This window comes from Pogonomyrmex barbatus, unplaced genomic scaffold (genome assembly GCF_055798465.1).
Source record: "Pogonomyrmex barbatus isolate J1 unplaced genomic scaffold, ASM5579846v1 scaffold5, whole genome shotgun sequence".
Taxonomy (NCBI): domain Eukaryota; kingdom Metazoa; phylum Arthropoda; class Insecta; order Hymenoptera; family Formicidae; genus Pogonomyrmex; species Pogonomyrmex barbatus.
In genome coordinates, this window is record NW_028297149.1 from 4,681,222 (window position 1) to 4,705,842 (window position 24,621).

At 37.0% G+C, this 24,621-nt stretch overlaps 2 protein-coding genes across 5 annotated transcripts in view; one reads left to right on the top strand and one right to left on the bottom strand.

Annotated features, from left to right (window-relative positions):
* The window catches only part of LOC105433631 (apoptosis-resistant E3 ubiquitin protein ligase 1), a 32,880-nt gene that overhangs the window by 7,193 nt on the left and 1,066 nt on the right, over positions 1-24,621 (bottom strand). The window contains exons 1-2 of one of the 4 annotated variants that reach the window (XM_089082047.1): positions 16,094-16,908; positions 5,298-5,562 (exon numbers count right to left, since the gene is read on the bottom strand). The exons of 2 other annotated variants lie outside the window; for them this stretch is intronic. In XM_089082047.1, the coding sequence (XP_088938173.1) occupies positions 5,298-5,412 (115 nt within the window). In that variant the 5' untranslated portion in view covers positions 5,413-5,562; positions 16,094-16,908. Of the gene's footprint in view, positions 1-5,297; positions 5,563-16,093; positions 16,909-24,621 lie in introns of those variants that run through there. One more of the 4 variants, XM_011649036.2, reaches the window with a different exon arrangement.
* On the top strand, positions 2,400-4,906 carry LOC105433630 (uncharacterized). The gene is made up of 3 exons (XM_011649032.3): positions 2,400-3,276; positions 3,542-4,026; positions 4,354-4,906. The coding sequence occupies exons 1-3, from the start codon at positions 3,177-3,179 to the stop codon at positions 4,705-4,707; spliced, it is 939 nt and encodes a 312-aa protein (XP_011647334.2). The 5' UTR covers positions 2,400-3,176; the 3' UTR covers positions 4,708-4,906.

Genomic DNA, 24,621 nt, shown 5'->3' on the forward strand with positions numbered 1-24,621 from the left:
ACGTGCCCTACGAGCGAAGATATTGCTATGCAAAGTCCGATTTGAAAATTTTTATTTTAAGAAACGTCACCATCATTATTATTATCGTCGTCGCCTTTGTATGGTTGCAATTTCTGTCGCGAGGTGTCATTATTAATCTTATCGTTCCAGCGGATCATCGGACTGATGAGTCAAGGTCACTGTAGGATCTAGCGAATCATTGGCGGGCAGAGTACAATATGTTTTGTGTAAAATTGATTAATGTATCTTTAACTACAGTGCTCCTTATGTCACGATTCTGATTGATTGATTATTAATAAATACGCATAACGAGAATAAGAAAGTAGAAAACGAAAGAATGAGCGAGATAGTATGCTTCTTGCTCTTTTTCCGCGCGTCCGATTGGCGGTCAACGATGTCGTTGAGTTTCGCGGTGAATTTGACAGTTGGTGATAATTTGTTTTGGAGTGTAAGTGATGTTTGTGCGCCATAATCTTGCAGATAGGTTCTAAGAAGCAATATAAATACTGTCATTTTGATATTGTCCTTTTACATATGCGTTTGTGCTTTTTTCCAGAAATCAAAGCTAGAAGTGTTCAGATACTATGGTCTGTACAGATTGTTGTGCAACTCTTGACCATATTATGATATATTTGTTTAAATAATATATCAAAGAGATATATTTAATGATTATTAATAAAACTAAATTACCTTTTCAATGAAATTGTATTAATAAAAGTATAAAAAAACATATTGCATTTGTACTAAAATTACATGTATCATACATTTTCAGAATATTCAGAAAAAAATTGTAAAGCAACATCCTGAAATACTTCAATAAATATTAAATAAATTAAGAAAAAATATTAAAGAGAAACATATACAGAAACATATACATACGCAAAAATACAATACAATGAAAAATACATGCATTCAAAATAACAATACTCATATTGTTTCTTAGAACTTACCTACAAGATAATAGATTATGGCGCATAAACATTACTTACACTCCGAAATGAACTATCAGCAATTGTCAAACTCGCCGCGAGACACAACGACATCGTCGACCGCCAATCGAACGCGTGAAAAAAAGAGCAAGTATGCTATTTTGCTCGTTCTTTCATTCTCTATTTACTCTCGTTGTGCGTATTATAGAAAAAAAATGTCAAGTATAAAAGGTATCAATTATTGAAAGGTATCAGACGCGCTTTTCGATCACAGAAAGATTAATACTACTAAAATGTCTGCTATCATTATAAAATTATCAAAAAAAGGTAAAAAAAGAATGTCAAGTATAGTGAAAAAGAAAGAAATTGCTGTACCAAGTTAAAAGATAGAACTATCTAACTGACAATATCTTTTATTTTAAAGAAATAGACTCTAAGTGGTACGTATCTCTGTATCTTCATTGAAGGTACTCTAACTTATGTGGTAGTAGTTTTAATTAAAAAAAAAAAATTATGTTATGAAATTTCATATCTAACTCAATTCTAGTTGTGATCAAATTAAAAAATAAAATCTAGTGCTAGTATCTTTGTAATCTTTGTATTCATTGAAGAGTCTTTCTATTCTAACAAAAAATGATACTAGCTTTAATTAAAAAACAAAAAAATTTGTTTCCACATTGCCAACTCGATTCAAATGATATTTGTATAAAGATTTGATATCAATAACTGGCGCCCAGTTATAATCCTACGATAAAAATTGCGTTATTCTATTAAATTCAAATGATATTAAAAAATAAAATCTAACTAGTCGCAATATCTTTTATTTTAAGAAAATAGAATCTAAGTGATACGTATCTTTGTATCTTCACTGAAGAATCTTTTTACTTTGACCTTCACATGGTAGTAATTTTATTTCTTTAAAAATTTGAATTTTCAATGAAGAATCTTCCTATTCTAACCCAAATGATACTAATCTTAATTCTTTAAAAAAGAAAATTTTGTTTCCATATTGCCAACTCAAATGATTGTAATAATGTATAAAATTTGTATAAAAGATTTGATATTAATAATTGGCGCCAAGTTATAATCCTGTAAACATTGAAACTACAAATCCACCTTAGTCAAATTATGTATTTCAATTGTATAAAAGATTTGATGTACCACTATTTTAAAAAAGATACTAACACTTAGATTTTATTTTTTAGTTTGATCACAACTAGAATTGGATTAGATATTTTATAACATAATTTTATAATATAATTTTTTTTAAAGAATTAAAATTACTACCACATGAGTTAGAGTAAAAAGATTCTTCAATATAGAGATACGTATCACTTAGATTCTATTTCTTTAAAATAAAAGATATTGTTAGCTAGATTCTATTTTTTAACTTGGTACAACAGTTTCTTTTTTTTTTTTTTCAAGCGTCCACTATACTTGACACCTTTTTTTTATCTTTTTTTAAAAACAGACATTACTTGATGCCAACTAATTACGAAATTTTTATGTATAAGTATAAAAGAGTCCGATTAAATTTTAGATTTAATTCGTATTAAATATTTCTCAATGAACGTTATTCAAAGAGCGATTGCACTGGCTATATGATTGGAATAATATAAATCATTTATATAAAAAATTGCATTTTGCATCCTCATTTATGCTACCTAATCAATAAATCAATAGTAAAAATTTTATAGAAATATTGTTTTTATATCTTATGTCTTGCTTAACAACAATATTATTTAAAAATTATCTAAATAAATGATATATAATTTTATCTTTCATCTAGATAAATTTAGATTTAAATCATCTTTATCTTACTTAAAAGTATAAGTTTAAATGTAATTTATCTTATCTTCATCTAGATGATTTTAAGTTATCTAAGCGCAATATTGGTTACAAGACATTATTGGTTACACGCATTATATGCATATAAATTTTTTTATCATGCCTTTCATAGAATTTAAATGAATAGAATTTTACGCGTAAATTATCTTTGTCTTTTCTGGGATAAAGACTGACTTTTACGGTCTATTGAGATAAAAATAATAATCAATTAATGGTATATTTTTATAATCAGAGGAATATCCAAATGGCGTATTTGCATAACAATTGTTTCACCGATAACGCCGTATCATGAGAAGAAAACGGGAAATGTTGGTGATAATTCAGTGTAGGAGGAACTGCTACTCGCTTGTTCATATATCTATTTTCGGTGAACAGTCAGTCATATAATATACAGCCAGAATGTATTCCAAGATGCGCGTCTCATTTCTCGTTTTTGTTTGCGTTTCTGTCTTCGTAGATGTAGCGATCGCAGCGTGCATCACCAGCAAATATGAGAACGGTGAGGCAATATCCCTATAATATTTAATAAAAAAAATTTCGTCTATTTCTTAAAGGGTCTCCTTCTCTTAATCTCAGTTCAACTACGTGCTCCAATTATAGTGAAAGTGTTGGTAAATTGTAAATTTACACAAAGCGATCAAGTGCCAGATAAAATACAAAACGATAAAAAATAAATGATTATTATCGTGGTTAAACGATTTTATTTTCGTTACTTTGCTGTAGTTATAGTAAACAAATGTTATTTCATGTTTACTTGTGCGCAGGATTTAACGAGCGTCTAAAATGTACCAATGTCACGTTAAGTACCGCCATTTTGTACGGCGGTTCGGTCGTGGATGACATCATGATTTACAAGTCGTGGATAAGAAATATATCCGATCGGTCGTTTTTGCGATACAGCAAGAGTCTGATCTCTCTAAATATGCACGACTGCGGTATCAAGGAAATTTCCAGCTACGCGTTCAGCGGGCTGCTACATTTGAAGAAGCTCAGCCTGCCGTACAATTATATCACGACGGTGAAAGACCAGTGGTTCGTCGATCTGACGTCTCTGGAGCAATTGGATCTATCGTACAATCTCATTACGTCGATCGAGCCGACAATATTTGAGAAGCTGCGAGGCCTCAAACGACTCGACGTCACGGAGAACCGTTTGACATGTCTGGAACCGGCCCAGCTCGCACCGATGGCTGGTCTCGAGAAGTTTCGCTTTTCCGGAAATCCTCTTACGTACCGCTGTCGCGGCACGGTGAGTACGTTGCATTTTTCATCCAAGAGAACGTTTCGCGGATATATCTGAGCATTACGACGGAAATGAGCGCAAGAGAGACTCGAGCTTTGTAACTGGATCGAGAATATCTGCATAATAATGTGACATTAGAAGCGAAAGATATATAGATATTATTAATAATTTCATATCTTTTGTTGCTCGCGCGATATCTAACCGGATGCCGACATTCCGTTCTGACATTCCGTTCGCGTTATCGACGATAGATTATTTTTGTAAAAAAAAAAGTCAGTGTCTCGGTTGAAACGGTTTTCGAATCTAAATCAAGCGTTTTCTTCCATGTTACAGTTGACACTGTGGTTGCACGATTTGGGTATAAATTACAAAGCACTCGAGCAACTCGGAAAGGAAACTTGGTTGGATAGCATATTGTGGCTCTGCGCCGCGGACGACGTCAAAGTAGCCGATTCTGAAATCCTGATGAAGGAATGCGTCGTCCTGAATCTGTTTAATCAACTTCGTACCGGCTTGATGACGGCCGAGTCTTTTCCCCTGTCTGTCCCTCAGGATTGCGTAAACATGAGGAATGAACTCACGAAATGTGTCGCTGCGAATCATAGAAATGGCAGGGAGGTTATTACCAATGGACACGTGATAAGAAAACTGTTGAGACAGTTGAAAGAATCGAAATCGACCGATTAGTGCAACAAACATATTGTACGTTAATTGTATAATCTAGAAAGGTCATGATTCTAAAAAATGAATCTAAAAAATTAATAATCGTCTACGATTAAAGCTCGCTTCGCATAAAAAATATCTAAAACGCCTAAAGTGAATATCTTTCTGTTTTTACTGAACTTCTTACTTTCTACATATGTAAATAAATATTTCACAAAAAGCATATTTCATTTCTTAAATTCTATTTCTAATAACGACTAATCTAAAGATAATATAATGATATAAAAAAAGAAGAAAAATCAAGCTGGAACAGTCACTTCTTTTTTACGAAAGGCAGATCTCTTTTTCGAGAGAGAGAATAATTTCAAAATAGTTGCGTTAATTAAATCGCGACTAAGAATAAGAAATCTAGATACACATGTTTCGATTCGGGTGCAGCAAAGTGCGCGATATTTCTGGATAATTCGCCGCGCTTTCTGTGCTTTCGTAAATCTGACGTATTTATTATAGCACATACGTCAGCGCAAATTATGTAACACGATATCAAATGGCTCATGCTGGCTTTCGAGATTCGCATCGGACATTCGTCTTCAGTAAGTAGAATAGGTACTCACCGGAGGATGCGCTCCCGCTGGGCCGCAACGACATGCCGATGGATGATATTTCGCCGGCAAGGAAATCTTTGTTTTCGCGTTGTCCATTTCGGCAACCGGGATTTTTGTCCGGCATAATTTTTTCGTTTCTCTCTCTCTCTCTCTCTCTCTCTCTTTCTTTCTTTCACTCTCTCTCTCTCTCTCTTTCTTCCCCCTATGTCACTCTTAACGGCTGTGGCGCATCGTCTCGCTCACCGTCGTCGCATCGGTGTTGATTTCCGCATCTCTTTGAAAGATTTCGTTATTCCTTCAGTTAAGGTACGCTACGTGTACTCAAAGTGCATCGGCGACAGAGCGAATGCGGTGAATGATAGGAAATTATGTTCCGCGATCGCTAGATCTCTAAATGCGTGCGGTTAAATTTTGTGGAGTGACCGCTCGTAACTCGACGGAATCGCGCACGAGCAATCTGGATAAATATTTAGAGATGCTGAGGAACGAGCGCAATTACGGCGTGTACTCGTGTGCTAGTGTTGCGTCAGACAGCGGAAATCTGGTTGTTAAGGTCTGAGTGTTTTCCACGGAAGCCGTTAGATTTACGATAATGAGAATTTGATCTGGCTGCAACGAAACCATTTTGATTCGTATATGATGTTACGTATATCTTTCTCGGATATCCGAGAATGTTACGTGTAAATAAATTAGCATGTCATAATTATACGATTCATTATACGGTACTATATCGGCAGTATATTCGTATAATTACTCGAGAAGCGTATATATAAATTAAGCGTGTATATAAATTAATATTTATTTCGTTGCCGCAAGAACAATCGGATGGCCGGATACGATTCATCGAGCCCGTCTCTCGCATCGAAATGAGAAAAGGTGATACAAGTTCAATGTGCACTGAAGGCTTAAACGGTGAACATCATTAACTTTTTCAATCGTGTGCAATGCCGCCTTTGTACGATACAAAAGCACAGAAATTACATCGCCCGGGAAATTACACCGACGGTGCGCGAAGGTGGCAGGGTGCGCTTTTGCGAAACAAAAACAAAAAAAAAAAAAAAGAGAGATTGGGAGCTTAATCTACGTCGGGAAAGACAAAGGGCGTTTATGTTTTCGCTGAGAATTAATTCAACGATGAAAAACATTAATCACCCTTTCGCGGCGAACAATGGCTGCTTCCGGTACGCTCGCGGATGAAAGAATAGACGGGGCGAAGCGCAATTAATTTCAATTATTCGTGGTGATTCGCGGACTACGGATGCAGGCATAGAGACAAATAGAGGTGAGGCAGGCCGTTGCGATCGAGACAAAGCCAATGGAGTTCGATGAACATTAATTAGCAATTTGTAAATGGATCACTCGGGGAGCGATCGATTCCACACGCGGCCGTGGAAAAATCGTACACAAATTTCAGTACGCAAATTGATTCACTTCGCGAGTTTTAATAAAATCTCAAGTGTGTTAAATTGTGTAGAAAAGTCGTCCAGCTCGTCAGATCGTTCGATCATTCTTGTAGCGGTAAATCGTCATTAGGACAATTAAGTAAACGACGTGAAAAATTACAACCGGATAACAATCGGAGAATTAGAAACCAGCGCTATGTAATCTGCCCTAATAGCACGCATAATTTACCGTACCCCGTCCTAGTTTTTAATTAAGGGCTCATCGTAATCCCGCGGTGGATTTATGAAATAAGAACAATCAGCGGAACAGCGGCTGAAGAGCGCCATGTCTAAAACTTTACGAGAATTTAAATCCTTAAAGTTTCATCATTTAATTTAGAAAGTCGATTGCGCGCCGCGTAAAAGTTTTCAACGTGAAACACGCGCGTGCTGTTTTTACAGGTTTCGCTTCAATTTCAATGCAATACGGCTGAAATTGCAACTAAAAATGTTACCCAGTTTTACGAGTAATTGCAGTTTAAAGCCATAAGCAAGCATGACAAATTTAACCAAAGAACCAGAGAACCAAACGCTAAATTCTCTTTATAGCTGTCTATATATAATCGCGATGATGTTACACACATATTTCGCATAATTTATAACTGAACTATGTAGATAATAATTGATTTTGGTCAAAATTTGTTTAATCGGAACATATGATCAAACAAACAAAATGCAAAGAAAAAGATTTTTATAAAAACGTTGGTTAGGTTTCATTTCAGAGACGATCGACCGGTCAGTTTCCGTAAATCTGAACGCACAAGGTATTCCCGGCGGCCTAATAAACGTGACAATTTAATATTAAGGATCGTATCGCGACGGAATAGGGACGCGATCCTCATTCAATCACGGTGACCATACATTACTGTAAATTAAGTGTTTTTCGAAAGGGGGTCAAGAGTCCACTCGAGGTCACAGCGGGGTTATCGCATCCACATTTTCCGTACACTTCTCGTTTTCTGCGCAAAATTGATCGTCTAATGTTATATAGTCGGCGGGAAGGGCGTTCAGCAAGCGGCGAGGAAGCTCCGTATGAATAAATAAAAATATGCGAAAGAGGATGCATATTTTTTTTTTCTAGCAATCAATTCTTCAGGAGGTCAAATACAATTTCCACTATCCAAATATTTAACGTCGCCACACTCACTACACATTCACTACATTTTACCGTAATAATTCCGATGATAGATGACCGATCGAGACGATAAATGCCTTATTGTAATGCGAGTAGTATGCGTATCCTTCCTGTATGAAAAATTGTAATGCGGTCTCATCGATTTCCGATATTCGTAATATCGTACAATACAATCCGTAATATCGTGCTTAATAGCGCGATATATCAGAATTGTCCTGTGATAGCTGTAGGTAATATTAATAGACGCCGGACTTTTAATCGCTTCAAGGGGGTTGCGTGGATTAAGGGGTCATTCTGGTCTTCAAAAATCAAATTTTTTTTTATTACATTTTCTTTTTATTACATTTTCAAAATACGCTATCCCAAAAAAACGTAGTTCAATTTTCATGAAGAAATTCCAAGTATTTTGAATTTTACAGCTATTTATACATAGGAATGCAAAAGTTGATTTTTGTGAAAAACAGCAATCGGATTCATCCCTACTTATTATACTCAAAATAATGAGCTTTTATAAGCTTTTGAAGAGGTCAAAGGTATCCTGTATGGAGCTGGTGTTGCTAATTAAGAGACAGATAAATATAGACGAATGCTGTATGAAAAATGTTTACCGAAATGTTTACCGAAATGGTTACCGAAACTTTAAATACTTTTTACTCAAAATAGTGTTTTCCGACCTGGCGGGATAAAAATCTCCAAAACTATGCATCTAATTGATTTCAAATTTGAACTGCTTACTCAATATATCTTTGGCTATCGCCGGAACTAGATCGAGTTGATTGATTCATTTTACTCTACTTTTTATTTAGAAAATCCCATCAGAAATTTAGCAAAAACCATTATATTTTTCATTAAAACATCCGCCATTTTGTTAATTTTGCAGAAAAGTGATTGATTCTAGTTCCGGCAATAGCTATTGACGTGCAAATTAAGAATCTATTTAAATTTTTCAAATCCGTTGAGTCTACGAAAAGATATCCATCCCGCCGCCGAGGCAATTCGCATTTTCGATACACACGGGTTTGGCTAAAAAAAAGACTAAAATCGCGCACATTTCTGTATTAGCAATAGTTATTTTTTCTTCTCAAAGATTGAAATAATAAAAGCAAATGAGTTTTGAATCATATCTATGTCTATTTATTTTTCTATTGATTATTTGAACAATTACAATATTTTGCAAGCGTGGACCAGAATGACCCTTAATCGGGTGCAATGTAAAAGGAAAAACTGCGCAATGCATACATTCGCATAACTACAATTTCCAGGAACTAGGGCTATCATAAGTAAGTAATTTTGTAACGTTAGAGGCTACTGTCTATATCAAAGTACATAGGTTCGACTTGTAGAAAGTTTAATAGCATAAAGCTCGATCGTCAATACCCCGCTAGCAGTAAACTCCGATCCTTGAAATATTTAAAATCCGATGTGTAACGAGATTGTAAAGACCGCAATATGTCAAATGGCGTATTAAACGTTTAACAGTCGTAACATTTGTGAAAATCGACACTCGTAAAAAGGAATCAAATTGATGGCTGCAAAGACCTCTCGATACGCTTCATTCCTTCGACGCGATGAAATTTCGAATTACCTCGGTAGATGTGTTATCGACAATAAATATTTCCCCTATAAATTTAGCAGACTGTAAAATAACCCAATGGACCGTGAAGTCAAAGCTTTCACATTTTTTATGGGGGATACCCGCGATTTCGAGCGCTGATCTTTCCTCATGACAAACGACTGGCTTCTTCAAGGCAAGCTAATCTGTAATCTGCTTTGGCAGATAGAGCGATTTCAAGATCACAATCCGTGGATTTATTGTTGAAAGACTTCGATCACGTAGTGGATGCTTAGAAAAGTGTCCAGTCATCCCATAAGCGATAAAAAATTTTTCCTTTATTTGATAAATAAAAATGACATAATTATATTAAATTAAATTTTAATCGCTTGGTATTCACTCTCATTTTGTGTGTGTGTGTGTGTGTATATATATATATATATATATATATATATATATATATGTATATGTATATATATATATATATATATATACACTCTCTCCCTCTTTTTTTTCATCTTTTAACTAAATATCGCGTTCTAGTAGACAGATATATCCTTTATTTCAAAGCATTTTAAATCACTGCATTATTTATTCATGCATAATTCAAAATCATATAACGTTAAAGGTATAATTTTATTATCATTTTATAATTTCGATGACCCGAATATTTATAAAAAGAACGTAATAAAAATGGAATAATTAATAATTAAGTGAAATGGAAAAAATGTCGCGCCGGACGAATGAGAGATATCGCGAGAGTTTTAGCGCGTTTATAATTTACGAAAATAAAATGAAAAAAATATTGCACCCGACTCGAGGCTTTTTCGCAAATTCAAATCGCAAATTTATCGTGTCGCGAAAAGACCTGTCCGCTCTCCGCGTCGAGTGCATCTCATCGACGAGAATTTCATAGTTTTCCGTAACGGCGTGTACCATTCCGCTGCTGGCGGAAAATAACTTCTGGGTTAGGACAAAGGGAGAGGTCGCGCGGCAATCCCGACGGGGACTCTTGACCTTTTCGAACGGATATCCTTCCTTATTGTACTTCGTGCTAACGATCCTTTCGGCGCTCGTGGAGCGAAGGGCGGAGGAAAACCTGGGCAATATGTATGTCACATATTGCTCATGGTTATGCATGAGAGGCTCGCGCTGGTGTGCGAAGGATAGGGCAGATCGATCGTGCGCGTTTTCCGCGCTTGTTTTTGTCCATCACGCGCGCTCGCGAGCGTTAATTATAAAATTCATTTCATTTCATTTTTCTCGCGAGCTTTACGCCGCGCGACGTCGCGACGCAACACGCGGGCACTTTACATCTCTCCGAAACTGAAAAAACGTTACTACTCCTCGCCCGAAAATTTTTCACCGTCGAGATTACGCCGTATTAACAGACCAATATATTTAATTCGCGCGCGCCATCAAATAAATTTATTCGATTTAATTAATGTCTGATCCTTTTGTCCTCGTCGTTGTCGCCGACTATTTCACACGTGCTATTTCACATGGGGCACAATGCTCATAAATCTACATTATAATAAAGCAATAAACTTTCTCAATCAACTCGCGGTGACATGAAATTGAAAAAAGTGCCAAGTGTATATATATCCTTGCCGCGTGGTATACATACATACCACGATTACCACATGTCTTTCATTAATATTTGCGTTCCCCGCGTTCGCGGGGCGAGAGAAAAAATTAACGAGAAAAATACGCGCCGCGGTTTATTTCGCACCGCGCGCGTTCGCGCAAGTCCCATCGGAGTCCGACAGCGTTTATGAACAGTATCGCTGTTGCACGATAACGGGGAAATACGCGTTTCTGTTTTCCCCGGGTGACATTATTACTCTTTTCGTGGTACTCGCGAGCCTGCAAATCGCATCGGATTTATCGTCCTCGTCTCTTAGATTGTGTCGCGTGGAGCGCGCCAAAACCCGTCGCTTTTTAAATACACTGAAACGGAAAAGCTACGTTACCCAAGAAGAACAAAAAATCATATAAAGGTCAAAAAAATGACGGAATGACGGAATGACGGATTGCAAATATTTATTTTTTGAGCATGAAAAATTGAGGAAATTGTGACCGTGAAACTTAGTATACTTTAAATATTTCGCAATAATATAGATTGTTTTCGACATTCATAATTAAGTATTAATACGTAAATAGTGTACGTATTTAAAATGTTCCTTTTAAGAAAAATCATTCATCATTATAATGAAAATTGTAATATTTTTATCATTTCGAGTATAATATTTTGGAAAGGTTTGTATTCTTTTCAAATAAATGGTTTGTAATATATGTTTAAGATATTATTAATGACAGATGAGATTGTTAATATTACAAACAATTTCTATTGGTCACAATTGCAAAAAGTTATTTAAAAATAACAATTAAAAATATCACCATTTTTTTGCATTATTACTAATTATAATTTGTAAAGAATGAAGAGAATACGAATGCTTTATATGGATTATGTTTTGATTATTATTAATAATCAAAGCCATACGCAAACTTTTTCGACAAATTTGTCATTAAAAGGTTACGGATACAGTCACGAAAAACTGAAAATATGAAATGAATATTACCTGAACTTTTCAATGACATATTTTGACGTCATCTTGATGTTTATAATTTTTTGTTCTACTTGGGTACCGTTTGAAGCGTTTCCCAAACGTGTTTCCGTGTTGTTTCGCGGAAGGTTTCGGGAGAATTCGACTCGAACTAATGGCAGTTTCTGCTCGTCGGCTCGTGATCGCATTTGTATTAACCTTTAGTGACACGTCTTATATAAGGCTCGTGAGAGCAGCCCTCGACGTAACAATAGCGAGCCTGTCGCATCGGTAAAGATAATGCAATATCGTTTCCAACTAATTGGAAACTCTATCGCAAGCATCCGCGACATTCCCCGAGTTATGCAATTATGCGGAGCACAATGCAGAGTTTCCCTATGCGACCGCATTCAATTAGTTGCGTTTTATTCCCCGGAGTGTAATCGAGCTCGCGTATTCGCGTGGCGGACATTGGTCTACGAGAACGAGAAACAACGTCCTTTTTACAATGATGAATTATGTATCTTGGGCGGAGAGAGAAAGAGAGCCATCGTGCCCCGGGGAATCGGAAAAAAACGTTAACGTACCAACATATTTAGCACAGAGATAAGTAACGTGGACAAATTTATGACACACTCGAATTTTTTCGGGGATCAACGGGTATAAAACTCTTTCGTCAAACAGAATCTTCGATATGTCTTAGGGAGACGTGTCAAGGCGGGTGAGAAAGACACAAATCGATCGACACGTTCCATTCGGTGCGTTAAAAATGATTTTCCGCTTCGCCGCGTTTTGATAATTCACTCCCTGTTCGCCACTCCCATTTATCTCGAACAGAAAGCCGGATGAAGAAACGGATAAACTTTATCGCGTGCATCCGCGAGTTGCATAAAGCTACATAATTTCTATCCGTCAGTTTTGCCGTAATAATCCGCCGCGGTTATCTTCTGGTTTTGTTCACGTTAATTCAGGTTTGAATACACAAACGGTACGGAAAATGCGGAGCTCGCGGGATTTAGAAGGCAAACAAAGATATCTTCATGCGCTCGGGGCGGCTAATAATCGTTTACTTATATCTATTCTTTCCTCGTAAGTAGATCAAGGTTTATCACCGAGAACAATTTTCTAGCATAGTCGCACCGCGGTCCGCGGCAGCCCGACTATCGCGAGTCATGTATCCAGATATTCGTTTGCGAGATATTAACGCGAATTCTAATCGTCGAAAATTTCGTTGTGCGCTGATTCCGCGCCGATAATATCTTCCGGATAGCTATCGTGCCGAGGCAATTAACAGGCTCATACATTTAGATGATATTTTCACGCGCTCGGAAGGACGCGGTGTTAAATCACGTGGACTCTCGGATCGGGTTGGATTTAATTTGTAATTCTCTGTACTGTGTAATCAGGCTCGGCAAAATGGCTTCCAGCCACTTGAACCCATATCCCGCACTCGCGCCGTTTCCACGCCATTTCGCTGGGATGCTTCTGAAAAATTCGACTTCTAGCCGCCAGCGCACTTGCACGCGTGGCCCACGTGATTGCATTAACGAAAATAATCCTCGTGTTTACGAGGGCTTTGCGTGGTTACCACGCTTGTCATGCACGAAAGACATTTTAATCCCATTTCATGCGAAAAAAAGTCCTTCGGCCGATGAAAAATGATTATAAAATATTAAACGATACGCGTTATTCGCGTACAGTCTCAAAGTAAATCTTTCATAGAAATTATAAAACAATTACAATCAGCAACTAATTGCGCCCATTGGATGGAACCCGCCGTATTTTTTTCACGTCACGCTTTTTTATTCGCTTTTTAAAAAGACTTGCTTACGTGGCTTACGTGGCGCCGATAATGTCTCGCTCTAATGCTTTTGCGTCTTATCTTTCTGGCGATTGATCGCGGACCGATACAGTGTTAGAAATTCTTTGTGTGGCCTAAAAAGAAATGACTTTCCGGCGCGGTGAGTTTGAAGGTTGAGGTCACCCAGGACGGTCGATACTTTTCCCCTTTATCTATATACTCGCGTGTAACATCGCGTGTAACATTCGTAAAATCGATCTCGCATGCGGCAACGCGAGGGGCGTATTATCCCTCATATCCCTTAATTCGTGCTCGCGTCCTGATTAGCCACGACGCGAGTCCTGACGTTATCTCGAACGGAAAGTAATCCCCGAGAAAGTTCTCGAAATCAGGTAAAATGTTTTACGCTTATGCGCGCCCCCGTCCCCTTCCTTCTTCCGCCGTCGCCGCGATGAAAGGAGAACAATTCCGCGTTGCCGCATACGCTTCGGCTCGAAATAGTTTCTATTCTCCGTCTCGAATACATCAGACGAAGAAATGGCAAGATAACAAAGTCGAGATGAGGCGAGGCGAGGCGAGGCGAGGCACAACACGAAAGCGGATTATATGTTTTTCGCCGCAATGCCGAGTTTCGAAGGATCGATCTCGTTTTCATTTACGAAGCGTTAATCCACAAACTCGTTGCCCGCGAATGCCTTCTTCGGCTCGTTACCCGCGTATAATGTAAGCGCATACATCACACAATGAGAGGTGCTCTCGCATAAATTCGCGGCGCCGACAGTGAAGAAAGATGACGGAGGACCCGTGATCCCATTGTAACGGATACCGCACCAGTCCCAGTTTTAGATCGCTAATTCCGCGTCCGGCCTCGAAAATAACAGTTAAATTATATCGCGACTAATTGCATTCTAAGTTAATAATAGCAATTGCCAGAGGTGTGCCAGATTTCGCGTTAATTATCGTTACAAGTAGCCGCACATCCAACGTACTCACGTGAAGTTTCATCGGCGTTATTCTAATAGAATTATCTAGAAGTAAAATTGCAATTTTTTTTTAAAAATCGCGTATATTCGTATATACTGTCGAGTTACATTTCCGCATGTAAAAAAATATGATATTCGAGAACCAGTACGTATGTATTACGAATCGTAAAAAATTCTAGCAAAATAGAGCGAAAATCCTGGCAGTGGTGAGTCTCCCTGCGTTGTGCCAAGATAATCAAGAGTTAACCACATAAATGACGAGCCATCTCCGCGACATTCCGCTGTGGATGCATCGTCGTTTGGATCTAATAAAATCGCACCAACGACCACCAAGTTTTCTCGCAACGACGGCATCGCAATGCGGAGTTGACGTCTCTCTTTCTCTGGCGATATCTCGAGTCGAAAAACTATAGACTTCGATGGAAGGTTGACGACAACGATGACGTCAAGTCGTTCGACACCCGAAACGATCTCTCTTTTCTCCTCCTTTAATCGAGTTTCAATTTCAGTCGTGCATAGATCCGCAACTATCGGTGCCATCTCTTATCGAATCTACCATGTACATTCAGATTCGCGGAAACTTCGACATTCTCTCGAGGTGAAACCGAAGATTGCACTCGTATTACGTATTTGAAAATTTGCGAGAATTAGCTTAAGTACGTCCCATATATCAGAAACAATAAAAGCATTAGTCGTTTCCTTCTAACGGAATTTTATAACGCGTTCTTTCTATCGTCGAAGGTGAGTCGTGGCACCACGAATTAAGTGCTCCCTTAAGTGCTCTGAAGTACCTCCCCCCCCCCCTCCTCCCTATCGCAGCGATAATAATTTGAGAAAATGTTTTTTTATAAAAAATAAATGTTTTTTCATCAAAAAGTAAAAAAAAACCAATAATTAGACGTTTCCGATTTTATCTTTATCCTCTCGCCAAAGAGGAAATAATCATGAAATAATTTCGAGTAAATTAAGAAAAAAATAAAGATGTACGATAAATCATTCGTTCTAGTATCTTCTATTTCAATATCTTAATTCTTTACTACGGAATGTAATTCGCAGTATAAATCTGCTAATTAATGTGATAAGATAATTGAAAAAGAAGTTAGATTTCATTCTTCGGCAACAGTCATTACGAAATGAAACGATGTGACTTTGCAAAGAGTGAAAAGCGACGTGGAATGGAGAAGCGGAATCTTCTGCCAGATTAAGCTCCGGTGATGTTTGCGGCAGCGAGGTGCAAGTTTAGCGGTTTGGTGTCATCAGTGCGGAAGTGTACGTTGTGTGCCGTGAAGAAGTGCACGCTCGCTGTTTGGTACAAATGGATGCAGTGGGCGTAGTGGTAAACTTACGGTTTAAACCGACGGCGGTTTCCATCTCTCTCCCCCGCGGAATACTCTCGAATTCGATTACAAGCGTTATCGAGATTACGGGCGGCGCCAAACGAAAAGAAGAGAACAAGTTTCGTTTCTCGGCAGACAGATGAAAAGGCTGGAAAACGAAACAGGGGGCGGGGGAGGGGAGGAGCGGGGGCGGAGAGAGGAAGGGAGAAGGAAGAGATCTCAGTTTACGCCGGGGAAATTCACACTTACGAGATCGTGATCGGCATCGCGATTCGCGAGAACAGTTTCTCGCAAGGGAGGGCGAGGGAACCGCGTGGATAATGATATATCTGTGAGATTTAGGTCGGGATAAGATGTGAGAGCCCTGAAAGCGGAGAGAAGCGAGAGGTGGGGATAAGGGTGCCTCCGGTTGCACCTTCCGAAGAAGGACGCGAGTCGTTTCTATGCTCGACTGGATCCCACCGGGTGATGGCGGTCGCGCTAAAAATCGGGCCGATCGCCAGGGTGTCAAAGGCTCTCCGTGCGGCCAGCTGATCGTGGCTCGTTCGCAGCTTCACCGTTAACAAGGACGCCGTCTCTATCGTGGATAACGCGGACGCGCTCGTCGACCGCGAGCATAATGTCTCGCGTGCGTGAGTGCGGAGGATGAGAGGGGACGACGAATTCGGACGATGAGACACGGTAGGAAGAGGAAAGAGAAAGAGAAACGTGTTATAAACTTCAAAGGCGAGAATTCAACAAACGTTCCCCCTTCAACGGGCTACAAAATCGCAACCGACGTGCTCGCGCGGACTCACGCCAGGCCACTGCATGCGATGCGATTACGCGGCCGGAGCCAACCCTCCACCGCGCCACGCCAACCCCACCACGAGCGCGAGAGAGCCACGCCACCCTTCTCTCGCGCTACCCTCCGGAGGGAGACATCACGCCGTCGACCTACTCTTGTCTTTCGAGCGACTCTCCCCCGTCTTCGAGGCGTCGTCATACCATGGCCACGCTCGACCACACCACTCTCGCGCGACCTGTGTCCCTCATCCCCCATCCCCCCATCCCTCCATCCCCCGCACCACGCCATGTTCCTGATTGTAACGCCGCATGTGATGCGTGCGTACGTGCTTCGACTGTCACGAGCATTCGGAAAATCGATGACTGGTTGGTTGAAAAAAAAAAAAAAAAAAAATGGAATTTTGAAAGCCGGATCGGCTGAAAAACAATTCTCGACCATGGAGCGAATAGTTTTCGTCAAGTATACAAAATTGCTCTGTATGTAACAGCAAATATCGTATGGTGAAGAAATATCCGGTGAAGAGATAGCCGACCAAACTTTTCCAGCAACGTTTGGAAAGTCACTTTATATCAAATGCATATACGTAATATAGCCTTGGTATAAAATGATCTGCCAAACATGCTGGAAAAGTTTAGTCAGTTACCTCGCAGAATATTTCTTTATATATATATATATATTGTATAAGAAAATACTCGAATAATCTCAAATATTTTTTAACGCGTGTAGAACTGAGGGGGGGGGGGGTTTATTTTTATTATCCTAGACTCGTTTCAAACATTTTGCCGTAATGAATTCCGCTAAATTGATGATATAGACGGACGCGACATTTATGTAAAACATGTCCTGAAAAGCATTGCGGTTCAACGAGGATGCGATGGTGAGAGGACTCGCAGGCACGTGACTGGATTGGAATCGACATTCGCGAAAATCGATCAATTGTCAGGGCGTATTGCCAAGCGGAAGTACGTCATATGAGTTGCATTCTCCTGCAGGAAATTTCAGTAACATCCCGATGAAAGAAGTGAAGGAATATAAATCCATTTTGCGAACAAACTCTATACGACAAAGTAGATGATGCGATGGATGCGCGGGCACGTCGATCTTTTCTTGAATTTTTCCTTAAAGCACAACGAAATAAAATTCTGAAATTGCAAGTTACTTCTGGCAATTACACAATTTGACAATGACATTAAAAATTGTTTCATTTATTTTTGCCTTGTGCCGAGGAATTTTCACGTGTAATTCAGTTTATGTTGATGTATCAAGAAGATAAAAGCGAAGCAAAACTTTAGCCTCGGCAACTTAAGTAAATTACTTGAAAGCTACAACGTTATGCTATTAATTTCCTTGATATTTGACTTTCGAAGTGACGTCGTTCTCTTTTGTGTAGCACATAGGATGCTGCATGAGAAAGAACTTTAATGCTAGGTACGGAGATGTATTTTATTTTTTATGGAAAACAAAAAGAACTTTTGGTAAATAGAATGACAATAGGAGAATTTTCTCTAATTCTCGGCTACTAACTTACAACTATTTGTGAACATAGAGAACAAAGGATTTAAGATAATGTAACACGCGATACATATATCAACAAAAGATTTCGCGCCAGAAAAGTATATAAAAATTGAAGGATTACCAAATAAAATTCAAAAAGATATAAAAGCTATTTTTAGAAGAGATATCTTTATATGTAAAATTTTTATGGAACGTTTATAAGACTTATAGAGTAAATACAACAGAAGTCAGAAAAAATAGAAGGAGTGAGGATTACTTGCATGTAATCATTCTGTTACGCCTTTATGCATTGTGGTTTCAATTTTTTTCATGTTAATATTAACGAAATCATCGAATTGAATCGATTTGTCACAATATAGTAAATAGCGCAATACAATATTACAATCTACATAAAATGATTGACTGCAGGGAGTAATTATTTACATATAAGAAGGATAAAAGACGGAATATAGTAAAATACAATTGTTTAGCTCTTTGGCTTGATGTCTTATGTATCCCATGGCTGTATTCTATTCTTGTGGAATATACTTGGGGAATAACAAAAATGCAAAGGTTTTTTTGAAAAGTTCTTTTTAATATATAAAAAATAATTATTTTATATTAAAAATTAAATATAATATATAATATATATATATATATATATATATATATAATACACACACACACACACACACACACACACACACACACACACACACACACATGTATATATATATATATATATATTTATATATATAAATTATATATTATATTTATAATATATAAAGAATAAACATTTTATATTTCTAATTTTTTTATAATAGTAAATAGTATAAAATTTTTTTATTAATATAATTTATTTATAGTAAATATAAACATAGTAAATAATAAATATTTTAGGTACGGCCATATATATATATATATATATATATATATATATATATATATATATATATACCAGAGTTACTCTATATAATATTTTAAAGAAATTATTGTTGTAATTGTCATTAGAAATCATTTATAATTTCAAATATCATCCTTTTCCTACTAAGTTTCCGGATAATATTCTCTTCAATTTTGACAATTTTCATTTTAATATCGAGATCTTTTGAAATAACTCGATTATAGAATGCTTGTGCCTTGATGAATCCCAGAAACGTAATTCCGCTAACAGTTCGCGTCCGGAAAATTCCGGAGATCGTAATTTCGTCGAGGATAAAAACGTTCGATTCCGATGTCGTACTTTAGTGTGGAAGCATCACAACTGTTCGAAACATACTGCGATATTGGTTTTTTTAGACCAGTTTTCGCCGATGAAAATTGGAGTTCGAACCTGCATTTTTTCCGATAATTGCAACTCTGTCTCTTGTCAAGTAGCAACGAAACTATCTAGATAAAAAATTGAAGACTTCAAATTTGGTCGAATTCCTGGAATATAACTTTCTTATCGAATAGTTTTAACCAACGGCTTAATAAATACCAATATGTATGTATTTATAACTATACTTGTGATTTCTATCTGATCCGTGTATGTGCTGAATTTAATTTGAATTGTACAAATTAAAACATCGCAATAATTGAAACACTGCAAATTAAACTTCGAATCTTTTTCGCGATTCTGTCGCGAAGGTGATAATTCTATCGGGTCATTATTTTCCATTGCTAAATACGACAGGAAATCGAGCTGTTCACTTTAACAAGCGCGCTTAAGGAGCCTGTAAACACATACCTTCGCGCGGTCGACGAGGAATCGATCGATTGTTAAAAGTGATCGAAATGAATGGTAGTGCATGTCCGACGACATCCACTCCGACGCGCGGATCGATGGATCCGAATGCCGCGTGTACATTCATTATTCATTTTCAAGGCTTGCTCGCCATTCTGTACTCGCTGACCATAGAACTTTCGGTGCTCTAGATTTCTTTTACCACAAAACGGTCGGTGATTGCGGTTGGTCAGGAGCACCAAAAGTCCCGCATCTAAAGCGTATTTCGCTTTAGGCGCTGATCTGGAGAACACGACGAAGCGGTGCTTTAATAATGATACTCGAGGAAACGTTTGTCAGATCGGAGAGAAAATAAATTATTAAATACAGTATAAATAGATTGTGATACAATGAGTTTTTTGCTACCAACAACTACATCCCTTTTACGTGTCTGTATTAACCCTTCGCAACCCATCTGGGGATTTAAAGATGATTTTTTGACTTTGAATTATTCGGTAAATAATAAAGAGAATGCATGACTTCGTCCCTTAAAAAAAGTTATCAATAGTAGGGACTTATCAGCCAAGGGACATGTTTCGTCAGTCGTGTTTCACACTGACAAGTCGAAACTGAGCATGGCTGTCAACAATCCAGGTGGTTGGCACAATTGTTTTTTGTGGTCCATGTTTTTTATTACTTTTAGCTTTCATTTCGACATAAAATGAGTGAGTAAAAAGTTATTTTCATCATAATAAGTATAGAAATTCAAAACAGACTCATATTCAAAATAGGAGAGCTTTGCTGAGAAAGTTGTGCGAAACGGAAACCTACTTATGCTTATCTTGACTGGTAATTTCTGAAATAAAATATTGATTTTTTTAAAAAAATAATTTTTTTTCTTTTTCTGTTATCCTTATTCTTATTTTCTAAACCTATTTCCAAACCTTTTAAACTAAAATTACTAATTTTCAGATTACCAAATAATTATACTTTTTTAAAGTAGGCACTATTTTTTCTCGCAAGTACTAATCTTAGACTATCTGAAACTATAAAGATTTTTTCTTATATGCATATATAAAAAAGTTATGAATTTGTTATCTCAACAATGCATTTTACCGATTCTGCCTCAAATTCGAATATGTAGAAAAAAATATTTCGGGTTATATAATTGTACAATTGTTAAATGTTAAAAAAGTATACTGGAACTTTTTTAGATTTTTTTAGATTCAAAAATCCTTTAAAAGACACAATTGTCCATCAGTGACTTAGGTTTGACTCAGTTGTGAGAATTAGAATGGATTATGAAGGATTAAGAATATTAATTTAATTTCGGAAGAAAGTGTAGCTGATATTTAATTACGTGTAACATTTGTGAAATGCATTAATGTATGGGTGGATGTTTCAAACATTTCTTCTGTCTTTATAATAATTTTCACATAATCGATTAATTTGACGCAACATCCATTATCAGCTATCTGGAAAGTCATGCTATTAGGTGAATGCCAGTTTATCAGTCAGTACATGAGATGGCACGTTAACGATGTAGTATATTTGCCGATAGTAATAATAAGCCATGTTAAATCATCAATAAAGATACTGGCGTGTCGATACGTTGCGACATTGTTTCTTCCTCATGCCAGAAATATTCCGTGCTATTTCTTGCGCACCGAGAATCGTATATAATTTATCCACTCGAATCTTTTTTCCATCTCGTGATTATTACGAGATTAATTGGTCCGACAATTGCGTGACAATTGCGTCGTAAGATTCGCACGATGAGGAATCAAGGACGATTTCTGCATTGTCTACTTGGCAGTAACTTCGCAGCTAATGCACGACCCAGCAAAATGCATCGCGCGTCGATTTTCGACGTCAGGCTTGGAGCCAGCGTTAAAAGCGTGGTCGAGCGATCGGAAAGGTGTCTCTTTGTAAATCGCAGAGATAACGAGGTACGTACACGAGGTATGCGCCACGAGTGCGCGAACGCCAATGTTCCTGGCAGCCGCGAGACGATAAGAGATCGAGCAACTGCCGCTCTGATTTATCGCTTTATCAGCGGCCTCCTTCCGGGCTCCGAGGTGGAGTGTCGAGGAAGGCGCGCGCGGAAAAAAAACGAGCGTCTCGACGATGATCCGTATATCGTCGCTGATGCGTGGCGATTAATCTCGGGGCTGGCAAGATGTACAGATCGCATCGCGAGATTAATGGAGCGCGGATGCGCTTCCTCCTTCTAACAGCCATTCGCAAACTTCGGCAACAATCAGATATCGGATTTTTCGCCGCCAAGGAAAGATTCTCCGAAGGGAGGTCGCGGATAACTTTTACGGCGGGAGAGGAGGAGGAGGAGGAGGAGGAGGAGGGGGGGGGAGGGAAGAGGGTATCGAATACCGCAGAGATGTCACGATGATAACGGATTTCGCTCTTTTCCCATTTGGACGAGTTTGGCGTCGATATCTCTTCTCGGTGACCCTGAAATTTCCGGACTCCGGTAATTAATCTCTCTACTCCCGACGTAACGCGACAATCGCGATGTTCCACTATGATCGACGCTAACATTCACTAACGTAAGGCTCGACAGAGATTTTATCTAGAGGTTTAGCTAAATTTACGATATTATATCGATATTAGGTAAAATTAAAAGTTGTAAATTTTTAGGTAAATTTTATCGAGTAAGTGAAAATTTAATATAAGTGATTTGCGACAAGACAGATTTGTAAGGTAAAATTCAGTCAGGATCTTCCTACATTGATATCTATGTTACATACTGAGTCTGATGCTTTGAAAGAAGCAGCTGCGGCTCATCACGAAGGCAGATCAAATTTGGCAAGGCAGAAGTAATCGATAGCATCCGGAATGATGCCCGCGGAGAAATTGGCTTTGTGCCGAATGATAAATCTTGACGTCAAAATAATAAATGTCTGTTGTCATTTTATGCACTCGCGAAAAGAGTTAATTTAATTTACATCAATTTGGAATAATATGAAAGTAACACGATTAGCATAATTCTCCTTAGTCGTCTCATTACGAGTTCAATTAGTGATAATCGTAAAAATATCATCGAAAAAAATCTGGAAAAAATTATATAATTATTATTATTAAATTATTATTAAATTATTATTGAAAGTAGTAATATATCATATAATATATTGTAATTTTTATTACGCAAACGTCATAAAACGAAAAATTTGAATAAAAATAATTACACGCAAATTGTAAAATTTTGTTTTCACTTGGTGAAAATTAGATGATTTAAATTATATATTGAGAATAATTGAATTCTCACACATTCGATAATCTTTTTATAAAGAATTCAGATAATTTTTTTATGAAATATACATATTATTTTTAAACTTCGTAATTTCTACTCTAATGTCTCAATATATTTCGGGATAATTAATACTTTATTATAATCTACTATAATCTTTTCTTTCAGAAATGCTGTAATTTCACAAAAAAAATTTTATGTCCAAAACTTTAGACTTTTTATATAAAACTTTTTTAAATTTGATAAATGTTTGAAAAGTATTATTTTTTATTGTTCGCAAAGTATTTATTTTAAGAGAATTCCTTTAAAGGAAATTATTAAATATTATTAACATAGATAATATTGATAATGATTGAACAATGCACAATTATATTAGCAAAATTTACATGGGTCCGCTTCAACATAAATTACATGATCTATCATCCACGTAACATCCATTACGCATAATATACTATCTCATATGCATGCATATCCCAAATTCTATGCAAATTGTAGTGTGAAATGTTTATCATTTTGTTTACTGTGAAATCTTATCATAAAGATAGAAAGATAAGTTTTCCAAAACTTTATATAATTAAATTATTTAAATGATACGCGAAATAAAGCACATACTACAATGTTCAATGATGATCATCAGCAAATAACAGTTTACGTGATGTTGTCAATTGTTGGAAAAAAATAATTGTTAGTATACGTCATCAGTGCGCACGTATATTCTTGAATAGGTCGAATAACAAAGAGAGCGTATATCTCATGCGTCGACTGCGATACGCGAGTTGCAAGCAGATTTTTGCGCAATTATCGATGCAATCTTGAAATATTGTGCTACTTCAAGATGTTACGTTCACAGAAATTATCTCACATTAACTGACAATTTAGAATTCAAATACTAAGAAACTATTTATATATAGAATACGCTTATATGTGCAAGAAAATTACGATTAATTGTACTCATTTGATAACTGCGATCTTTAACTACACTGTTTTGCAATTATATAAGAAGTTTCATACAGATTCAAAGTAGATAAATATATTTTTTTATTAGAAAAAAAAAAATATATATATATATATATATATATATATATATATATTTAAACAAATAGAGTCGTAGTCAATTCGGCAAGCAAGATCTTGGTTGCTCAATTTCTACGTATGAAATAAATTTCAAATAATTTTTTTTTTTAATTATTTGAAATTTATTTCATAGAAATTGAGCAACCAAGATCCTGCCGAGGAATTGGCTATGACTCTATTTGTTTATTAACACATACTCGGCTATTAATATA